The 10,963-nt window shown below is 33.9% G+C and overlaps 1 protein-coding gene across 1 annotated transcript; it reads right to left on the bottom strand.

The window, feature by feature from the left end:
- Positions 1–7,340: 7,340 nt before the first annotated feature.
- Positions 7,341–10,627, bottom strand: LOC122610080 (probable serine/threonine-protein kinase At1g54610). Its single transcript, XM_043783065.1, has 8 exons — positions 10,047–10,627; positions 9,682–9,966; positions 9,276–9,593; positions 8,845–9,072; positions 8,566–8,666; positions 8,304–8,418; positions 7,784–8,179; positions 7,341–7,709 (listed from the first exon to the last, which is right to left on the bottom strand). The coding sequence occupies exons 1-8, from the start codon at positions 10,425–10,427 to the stop codon at positions 7,566–7,568; spliced, it is 1,968 nt and encodes a 655-aa protein (XP_043639000.1). The 5' UTR covers positions 10,428–10,627; the 3' UTR covers positions 7,341–7,565.
- Positions 10,628–10,963: the final 336 nt, after the last annotated feature.

Here is a 10,963-nt window from a genome sequence, read left to right as displayed (position 1 = left end):
TATATATATCATTATGGAATATGTGTTGTTATTTTTTATGGTTTGAAAGGGGAAAGCTAGAGGAAACAAGATATGGTTGTGGGCTCCTAGGATAGTAGAAAGATCCAGGTAATTGCAAGTGATGTCACCTGTCTTCCATCATTCATTTAAGTCATTTGTTGTTTTTCATTTTCTTTTTACATTTTGGAAGTGGAGCTAGCATCGAACAAACTATCAACCTCTTGTTGAAACTTCCACCCCAAAAATCACCATGTATTGGTATACGTCTATATCTTTATGAAACTTATAGATAGGTGTTGCATGATTTTATATGTTTTCATAGTTATATTTAACAAGGAAAATAAAGTGTCTAATTTTAAATACATACACATAATACTATACATGTTTGTACTTAAAATTGTGAAGATTAATCTAGCTTTCACGGTTTTTTTTTTCCATTTTTGGCATGCGTATAAACAATATGTTTAAAATTGTTTGTAGCTAGACATATAAATCCATACAAAAATAACCTTTCGATTGCACCTATCTATCACCGAAACGGGTACAGGAAAGGGGTACGGGAACGGAGAACGACAAAACTAAAAAATCCAGGATACGGATACGGCAATAAAAAAATATATAAATATAAATTATATCAATTTTTTCATAAAGAGAGACTTGAGACTTGAGTATTATGTATAATTATATATGTATAACTGTATAATACATGCTTGATTAGTGATCACTCATTGAATGTTTAGTGTTTAATAATTGGTTTTAAAATATAAAAAATTTAATGTTGATCAAATTGTATATAATATAGCATGTTTGGGTTTGGAGATTAGAAAAAGTCCTTTAAAACCTTGATATTAATTAGAAACCGTATGGAAAATTCAAAGAAACGTTTCGATATCTATAGAAAATTCTAGGGAATGTTTCATACGTGTTTCGTACGAGGAAATGTTTCCATGGAGTTTCAAAAACGGATACGGCTACCTGTTTGCAGTTTCGATGCATCATAGGATTGCACTTATATGTAAGTGTGAATATCTTATTTTTGTCAACTTTTAAAATAGAGAAGGTGATGTAGTCTTTATCTTTCTTTTATATATCTTATATTACAAAGCAAATAGCCGTGTTTAACATTTTAAGTTTCAACATTTCATTAAAATCAAATTACATTAATAACCTACACCACTTGCCATTATCGATCGCCACCAATCTCTGCTGCCACCTACAACAATACCCGCCGCCACCACCGATGCCACCGATGTCGCTCGCCACCACCGCCGCCGCCATTACATAGCCAACTCCACAGTCGCCGGCCCGCCGCAACGCGTGGGTACCGTCCTCGATATTTTATACTCCCTTCGTCCCAATTTAAATGTTACGTTGACTAACTTTGACCGTAAATAACTTTGTTTGTACTATATAGTAGTTGATGAAACTTATATAAGCGAAAAGTACATTAAAAACTCAATCCATTCATATATTTTATATCAAGTGTTACATGACACAAACAAAGTTATTTACGGTCAAAGTTAGTCAACGTGACATTTAAATTGGGACGGAGGGAGTATATGTTTAGGTAGTGTACACAAATTAATAATGTTATACGAGTATGTAATTTTCTAAGAGTAAAAATTATTACTGTTTATAGTACGAGTATTACTTTTCAGTAGTGATGACCCTTGTAAAAACCGGCCACGTATGTACAAGGAAAGCTTTCAGACCTGTTCTAGTAGGGAATTAGCATTTGATGCCTACGCTAAGGTACGTGTAGCCGAGCTGAGTGGTCAATAATGGTGATCGATTGAAGTGATAGTGATGGAATACGTGTTTTGGAATATGGTATCATTGTATATAAGTCAACTACATCTTAATTATGTTTCAAATGAATTGCACATGTACGTAATGACATGAATTGATGTAATGTTATGTTTTATATACCAAATTAAGGACGACAACACTTTACAATTTTAATTCATGAACATGCGGTTGACCACTTGACTCTCACATATGTGGTGTTCATGAATCGAAGTTGCAGCCAGGTAGATTAAGGTACTGAAATTTTCAACAGGACCACGTGCTAGGGGGAGACCACAATAAAGTCATTTTCGTCTCTTTAAATGGCTGTGGGGAAGGGAAACCTTAATTCCTGTGACTTAAACCTTCCAAGACGTAAAATTTTGTAATTCTTGGTTTCTATTTGAAAATATGTAATCAAGTTTTTTGAAGCAAAGAATATATAGAATATTTTTAAGAAAAATGATTAATCAATCTAACTCATATGCCTAAAAATCAACCTAAAACCTTAAGAATTTGACATGTGGATTTCACTAATTCTCTTTCCTAATTTTGCCCCCTGATTTTTCCACATGTCATCATCTTATGATTAGGTATATTTTTAGGTACACTAATTAGGTTGATTTATCATTATCCTATTTTTAATATTGGGTTATGATGTCGTATGTTTTATGCATATATTCATATGCGTTATCTTGCGTTTTATGCTTTAACTAGTTACGATGCAATGATATTCTGTACTCATCTATGTTTAAAATCCATTTGCGGTTGTAAATCAAGGTCCAGTACAACAGTACCCTGTACGTGATGGAAAACGTGCTTTTTTTTAAGCTTAAATAACAATATTAAGAGATAAGTGGGAATCAAAAGGGGCCAATGAGATTAAAAAGATATGCGTTAATTATTTGATTATTTTACTTATGAACGTACAATTTATTAAAGGGTTAGATGTTCGTTTTAAGGGAAATAATAATTACATCATTACTTTTTATTGATATAATAATGAAAAGTATAAGTATTGAGCATGTATAAGCCAATAAAGCCTATGTTTTGATACCTGTATCATTCGTAGTGATACAAATATAACTTTCTTTTTATTATTAAAAAATTTGCAAACAATAGTTCATATATATGTAAAAGAAAGTAGGAAACCTATTAGATCTTGAAAAGATAATTAACATCACTTTTGATTATTTAGATCCCATAGAACATTAGATTAACAAAATTTCAAATTAAAATGTTATGATATAAAAATAAAAAACTGAAGGAAAAACACCGTAAAGTAATGCTGAAGTGTTTAAATGATTATTAAATTAACCTTAAGTAATTTTAACTTTTTTTACTGTATGTGTATTAGAATTGTATCTCTCAATACATTGTACGGTTCTTAAAAAAAAAGAAACTTCTATTGTATATCATATATTAAAAAGGTTAATGATAAATTTCATAAACTTCAACTCGTATATTCAACCGGCCATTGGCTTTGGATCTCTAATGGAATAACTCTAAATAGAAATAATTAACAATATTTTATGATAAAATAACATGTGAAATAATATATAAAAATTGTCCGTCATAGCCTCATAGGAGACCGCGCCCATCCTTTGTTTTTTTTTTTAACGACACGACCATCCTTTGTAAAGAGGCCACAACCATATATATGGGCAAAGAAGACGCGGATAGCGGCGCCGGAACGCAATCAAAATTAGGGACGACAACACAATTACCCCAATGTACGGATGGAGGGGAGATGAAATTAGTGATAATGAGTTATAACTAAAGATGCCTTATGTTAGGAGTCTACTCTACTGACATGATACTTACTAACATGATACTGAGACCCTTATTAACGGTTGACTTATCCGTCTTAACTTGTAGTTAAATTTATTTATAATTTGTAACAACAATTCAAGTTATGAAATTAGCAAGGGCTATTGTCAATCGTAGATGTTGGAAGGTATTAATTGGAGGTGAGTAGACTCTATAATACGGATCCGATTAAGACTAGGGATGAGCAAGTTTTCCCAAGTTCCGATCCCAATCCCAGAAAGTGGTACGGAATGGGACTTGAGGCCAGGACTGGTACCCATTTTTTTTAGTTTGCGGGAATTGGGATTTGGTACCGGGAAATGGTACTGAATGGGAAATGGGACTGGTACCAAGTTTTGGAAAAATTTGAGACTCGGTATCGTGGGTACCAGGACGGGACTGGTCTTATATGCTAGACCCCCCGTTGCGAGTAATCCACAACTTAAAAAAAATATATATATATATGCTTTGTTTCAAGTTGCATATAAATTTGAAACAGGTTGATTAAAATAAAACAAGAAAAATATATGAGATTAAAACTTAATCTAGTTGATAATTTATTTTATTTTCTACTCTTTGAAACTTTGAATGAGTGAATAAATCAATAACATAAATAAATGACTAATAATAAATAAGTTTATATAGGTATGTCTAAAAATTTACTGATAAAATGATGAAAATTTATAAAGAAATTTTTCATAAAGTGACTAGTTATCCCTTCGTGAATGTTAGTAATTGAATTTAATTAAATACCAGAAATTTATGGCTTTTTTTGGGCTTTACCACTTGAGGTCCTTTTATGATTTTTGTAAATTAAAAATGGAAAGACTATAATGAAAGGTGTGAGAATGTGAAATCAAAGATATGCATTCGTTCCGCTTTCGTTCAAGTCAAAAGTCATTCAGACGAGGAAAAGGATTTGACACCCTCAGTGGAAAATCGGATACTTCTGACCACTGCTGTTTTATACTCGCAAACAATTCTAGGCTTTTCTCATTAATGTTGGCACTTTTGAGATTTATTTTGGATGGAAATGAAATGATTTATAGTTTTTTTGAGTTTTTTTTCTTTGAGAAGAGAAACTAAAGGAAAAGAAAGGGAAATTCTAACCGATATAATAGTACAAAAATTATCATCTCATTTTTGAGATGATTACAAAAAAAAGGAACTTGTCATTTTCTATTCTATTCCCCATCATATCTCTAATAAATTAATACGATCTATACGTCCGCACGGTTTAAAGAGTTTGGCTAGCGATTTATATATGTAATTTGCTTGATCAATATAGCCACACATGTTCCATGTTTAGGTTAACTTCCTAGTAAACCAGATGCAATCAAGAGATCCTAATTTCGGAAGCAAAATTCATAAAATTTATACAAATATGTGTCCGAGTCGAACTGTATGGTGGAATAACTGGGTGAGTTAGTATGGTCAAACGCTACGAAAGAATGGCCGGGATTCATTCTCTTTAAGATTTGCCTGAGATTCTATCTTCTATCCAAAGAATTCTGTGTCTTGATTAATAATAGATGCTTATGAAAGGACCAATAGTGGTGGAAACATGATAAAAGTCGTACATGCATGTTAACAATAATGCCAAAGATCAAAAGATGCATAGGCCGGTAAGTTTCCAATATTTTTCGATTAAGAACAACCTTTTTGACTAGTTTTTTTTTTTTTTTGTGCTGCCCATTTTCTTTACCTTGTACTTGTGGAAATGAAGGAATCAACGAATGTATAACGGATAAGTGGATGACCATTGTTTGTTGAATGTCTTTATATAAAGTTGCTTATCCACAATGTAGTCTTTGTAGTTCACTGTCCTTTACTTGAATCGATCGAATTAACTTTTTGACGAGTTTCATCTTAAGGCCTTGTTTTGTTGTAAAAATACAACATAAGATTTGTACGAGCTACGTGTTGCGTCAAAACAAAATGAAAATGTAGCGACTTGGTATATGACTTAGACCTTACTGCCGACTCGTAGCATGACTCAACTATGGAAAAACACCCCTCGTCCTTTACAAAAGAAAACATCGAGAACAAAAACATGATTACACTAAAGTTTTCTAGAAGGTTTTAAGAGAATGAATAACATCACTATTTGTTTTTTATTTTATAACATAAATCTAGAAAGCAATATTTTGATGTTTTCTTTTTTCTTCATGTCTTATTACCCTTCTTGCCAACTGTATTTTAATTTTTTATTATGTAAAATGAAATTAGACATTTTAACTTTGAATGCATTTTTATAACTTTTAGTTGTTTTCAATAAATGAAAAACTCATTCTACTTTTTTAAAAATCAAAAATGGCAAATTAAAAAAAAATTTACAACTAAACACACCCGTGTGTTGCAAGTTCCAACCACACTCCAAAATACTTAGCCCGAATTCTAAACATTTTAAATTATTGATCTAGTTTTACACACACAAATTAATTGTACAAAGTAAAAAAATAAAATTAAAAATTAAATATATGACAAGCAAATTTGTTACTCTTAAGTGGTGCCGTAATTATGTGAACACGTGGGTTTATAAAAGAAGGATGCAAGTCATAGGTTCATACATTATTAAAAACAAATAAATAAACTATATAATGTGTTACATGTGTGAGAATAATGAGTCATCGTATATAAAATCTATGCAGTGTACACTTTAGACACCAATACGGTAGATGGAACAAAAGGTTAATTATCACCCATTTACACTTTAAGTTATAATAATTAGAAAATTTTCTTACATCGGGTATAGTCAAGAATTAGCTGTAGCAAGAGTACAATACAAACAATAAAGGGAATAGATACCCACATATAAAACTTAGAGAATACAACACCTTCATGTTTTACACATCTGTACACAACATATTTATACTGCTTATACATTTTGTTGTCTATATCTGGGAACTTTGAATAAATAGACCCGAAGGTCAATTCTTTTGGAGGTGTTGAGTTTCGTTAAGCAGAGAGAAGGCTAACTAGTTTAAAACCAAAGAAACAAATATGTACATCACCCCTTCAAAGATGGCGAGAATAGAAACCTGGCAACCATCAAGCATCGACTGTACGAACATATTTGAATGATCCACCAACATCACAGTGACCTCCCACATGTAATACAGTGATACATGACAAATGTTATATCTCATTGAAAGCAGTTACCCTTTATAAAATGAAAATAGCAGTGTGACCATGATGCACCTGGACCAGTTAATTTGGTTGCTCGGAGCAATATATGTTATTTAGTGACAAATGACATTTCACCGATTATAACACCTTCCCTGCAACGCAAACGACCATTGGCAATGCAAGAGTAAATAGTTCACACTCTCAAGAATGTTGGAAATAACGTTCCTGTGCAACAGCAACAGTGCACATTTGTTCATCACGGGAATGCAATCTTAACGAGCCGATCAGACAAAACCTTGTACTTTTTATGACACACCTCTGTCATGTCAAGCTAAACAAATGAATGTTGCCGACCTTCTTGAGCGCTTGCAGTAATTAATCGCCTGTTGTGACAGAGACTGACCTGATACCCTACGGCACCCAAGCAACATCAGTTGATCAGCCGTGAATCATTGCCTGCTAGATTTACCTTGAAAATGCTTAGGTCTTTCTGGTTGATAAACATTAGGGAATGTGGAGATGCAGAATAGTAACTTAGATAAGTATGGTCCCTGATCCTTTAATTACTGCTGACTGCTTTTTTCAGAATTATATAGCATGGTTACAACTTAATAAACTGAGCAAAAACCATATTCTGTTTCAAAAATCGTGCTGTTATTTGTTCCTATACTTTCCAACATAACAATAGACCCGTACCCTCCTAAATTCCAGGAAAAAAATAAATCAAGAATTACTATACACAAAGCCATCTGGTAGTAGAAGAGAGCATCAACTTTCCTCCCTGTGGACCTGTCTGAGCTTATATATGGCTAGGCAACGCATTTATCATCATTTGCACCCCTTCACTGAGCCCTTGTCCTCTCAAGGCGTGCTCTCCGTGCAGCTTCTTGGATATGACGATCATGATCTCGAAGCATCTGATCCACATTTGATGAAACCAGGGGACCTGAGAATTGGATCTTGTTTCCCTTATATCCCTGGGCATCCTAAAACCAGAATGAATAATATAAATTTCTGATGAGGCCACAAATTTGTATTTTAATAAAGGTCTAAAACTCACCATAAATGATTCCTTATTACTAGGTCTTCCGCTTCCTACTCTGCATGGGCCAGCCATGTTCTGAGAAACATCTCTCTGCTCATGCTTTCTTGTATGCATAAATTCTTCGGTTGATTCTGACAATTTACCGACTTGATATTTTGTTGGTTTGGAAGTTACATTTTTATCATAGGAAACTTCACTGTATTTCTTTCCTGGCTGTGTCCATCCAGCACCTGCCACTAATGGACCCGAATAAGATCCCCTCATTGGAGGAGAACGTTTCACACCTTTAGTTGTGTCTTTTGAACCCTTTGGCGTAACGGATTGCTCTATAGGAAAACCAGAAGCAGCATCTTCCTTATGCCTGTTAAAAAACTCACTTCTACTCTGTGAACTTCCATGGCTCTGCCTTCTCTGTAAAATAAGATAACTTACGTTAACATAGTACAAAAGAATACTATCCCCCCAACTACAGAGCATATCAAGTGTAAATACCAGTCACCAAAAACTAATAATTTATAGCTAATCATGCAAGTACCTGGATTGACGTGGCTAGCTCAGCATTGGCATCAGGAGCTGGCACTGCACGAGTTTCTCTTGGTCCCCTGCTTTCCTTATCGGGAACTTGGCCATTCACTCTTGCAGCTCTTTGTCTATACGAATTAGCAAATTCAATTAACCAAAGTTCAACTTGAGTAACCAAAAAACTGCTTACAAGTTCGGGAAGTGGACCAAATTTAGTTACATTATATGACTGAAAAACAAGAGTGTGATTCTTTGTTCATGATATCCACGCATACCTTTTAGCTTCATCATCTCTCATTTTTGCGTCAATCTCTTTGCTAGGGGGATATTTTGGCAAACTAGAAGGATCACAAGCTAATGGTTCTGTTGTAAAGAACTGAAAGTAAAATAAAACGTTACGTCGTTACATCAACTGACCTCATAAAGTTGAATATGTTTCGCATAATTAAATGTTCAAAGAGAAAGTTCTACATTACTGCCTTTTGGTTATCTTATTCAGATTTAAAGGGTTTTTTCTTGCATATAATTCGATATAAACAAAATAAGACAGTTACCTCACTCTTAAGAGCTAGCGCTGCAGTTCCTCTTTGTACAGGATCTATTGCAAGTAAGGTCTCCATAAGTGCAATAGCAGGTGAAGGAAACTCTTTAAAAGCTTCCATAATCCGTCGTTTATAAGGATGGACCGGCTTAAATACTGTTGAATGAGGTAATTTTGATTTTGACCAATAACTGTCGGATGGTGAACCACAAAGCTTGAAGATTCTATGCAGTTGCTCAACCTACAAGATACAGTTGAATAGGCGATTAAAAAAGATTAGCTAACAGAGAAATAAGATCGAACAAGTTTGTAGTTGCCCGGAGTGTCTTCTGAGTGTCCATAACCTCCTATGACACTTTAGTGTCAGATAAAATATAAATTAATAGCAGTTTCTTTGCTGGGTCTACAATTTTAAGAAACCAGAAAAAGGATTGTCATAGTCACCTCGGTACGACCAGGCATGATAGGTTTGCCAGCATATAATTCTCCGAGGATGCATCCTGCACTCCACATATCCACAGCAACGCCATAACGTGTTGCTCCAAGTAGCAATTCTGGTGGTCGATACCAGAGAGTTACAACCCGGCTGGTCAATGGCACAGTTTGACCACGATTATAGAAATTTGCCAAGCCAAAATCAGCAATTTTTAAGATTCCATTATCATCAATCAAAAGATTTGACCCCTTTATGTCCCTATGCAGGACACCATTACTATGACAATGATCAAGTCCACTTAGCAGCTGTTTCATGTAACATTTAACCTGTATAAATATTGAAATAATATCACTATAACAAAAGCATAACCCGTGACCAAATTTAGTCAAATGACCAACATGATCAGATATCTACCTGTGGTTCCGAGAACTTGTTTCCAGGTAATGATACAAGTCCGGTTAGATCATGTTCCATATACTCAAATACTAAGTATAAGCTGGAAGAAGTCCGAGAAGTTATCAATCCTTCCAATTTAATAATATTTGGATGATCAAGCCTTCGTAAGATAAGTATTTCTCGCGCCATAAAAATGACACTCTCAATATCCTTATTATCAAAGCGCACTCTTTTCAAAGCAACAATCTTATTGTTGGTAAGATCACGAGCCTTATATACATTGCTATATGTTCCTTGACCAATCTGCAAGAAAGCATATACGCTGTTAACTAAGTAAATCAACAAATGTCTCAGGCTATCAACATTATGAAAAACAAACATACCTTATCTAGCTTCTCAAAAGTATCCGCTTTCCTAGGCAACCAACCATTAATAGCTTCACCAGCTACGTCTACAAGCCAAGAAGGCCAACCCGCAACAACCTGTTCCCCTTCTATAGCTTTCGGAATTGACGCGATACTCAAACTACTATCAAACCTAGATCCAGAAAACTCTTTCTTTTTTTCAAAGTGATCATCCTGATCCCGCACACGCCTAATGGAATTCACTCTCCTATCGATCGACCCAGTTCTAACCTCCACTCGACTTTTCACCCTAAAACTTTCCTCCCTTCTAGACCGTGAAACACGCGATTCTGATGAAAATTTACTACTCCTTCTTTCCCATGGACTCCCACCAGATGGCTTAACACAAATCCCACCCATCAAATTTCACTACCCAATATATAAACTTTCTTTCACTTCTTAAAATACTAAAAAGATTATATTTTTATAACGCCCAATAGAAATTTATTAAATAACAACACTTAAAATAGAACCCCAAATATAAAGCTCCAATTTCTATTAAAATAAACTATCTTTAACTTGTTAAAATACTAAATATTTATAATTTAGAGCACCAAATATAAATATATACATATGTATGATATAAATACCAAGAAAATAAAATAAAACCCCAAATAGAAAGTTTCAATCTTTAGACTAAAAGATAGCTAGAAAATCCATCAATGCTAAAAATAAAATAAAATTATAGATTATGATATGCGTACTAGAAAATAAATATATAGATATAGAGACATACAATACATACAGGCGGTTTTAGCCGGCCAGATTCAGAGGAAGAGATCAAAAGCTACTATCTTTGAAACAGACTTTTGTTTATTTATTAATAAATAAATAAATGATTATTGAATTGAATATGGGAAATTCAACGGTTGAATATGGGGAATTAAAAGTGGGAT

Source organism: Erigeron canadensis, chromosome 8 (genome assembly GCF_010389155.1).
Source record: "Erigeron canadensis isolate Cc75 chromosome 8, C_canadensis_v1, whole genome shotgun sequence".
Taxonomy (NCBI): Eukaryota; Viridiplantae; Streptophyta; class Magnoliopsida; order Asterales; family Asteraceae; genus Erigeron; species Erigeron canadensis.
The sequence above is the reverse complement of the archived record's forward strand: the minus strand, read 5'-3'. Positions and strand labels throughout refer to the sequence as shown.

Excerpts from the sequence above, each read along its gene's own strand:
- LOC122610080 (XM_043783065.1), bottom strand. The coding sequence starts at position 10,427 with ATGGGTGGGATTTGTGTTAAGCCATCTGGTGGGAGTCCATGGGAAAGA. Across the intron at positions 9,967-10,046 it reads CTTTTGAGAAGCTAGATAAG|ATTGGTCAAGGAACATATAG; the intron begins GTATGTTTGTTT and ends GCTTTCTTGCAG. Across the intron at positions 7,710-7,783 it reads GTAATAAGGAATCATTTATG|GATGCCCAGGGATATAAGGG; the intron begins GTGAGTTTTAGA and ends TTCTGGTTTTAG.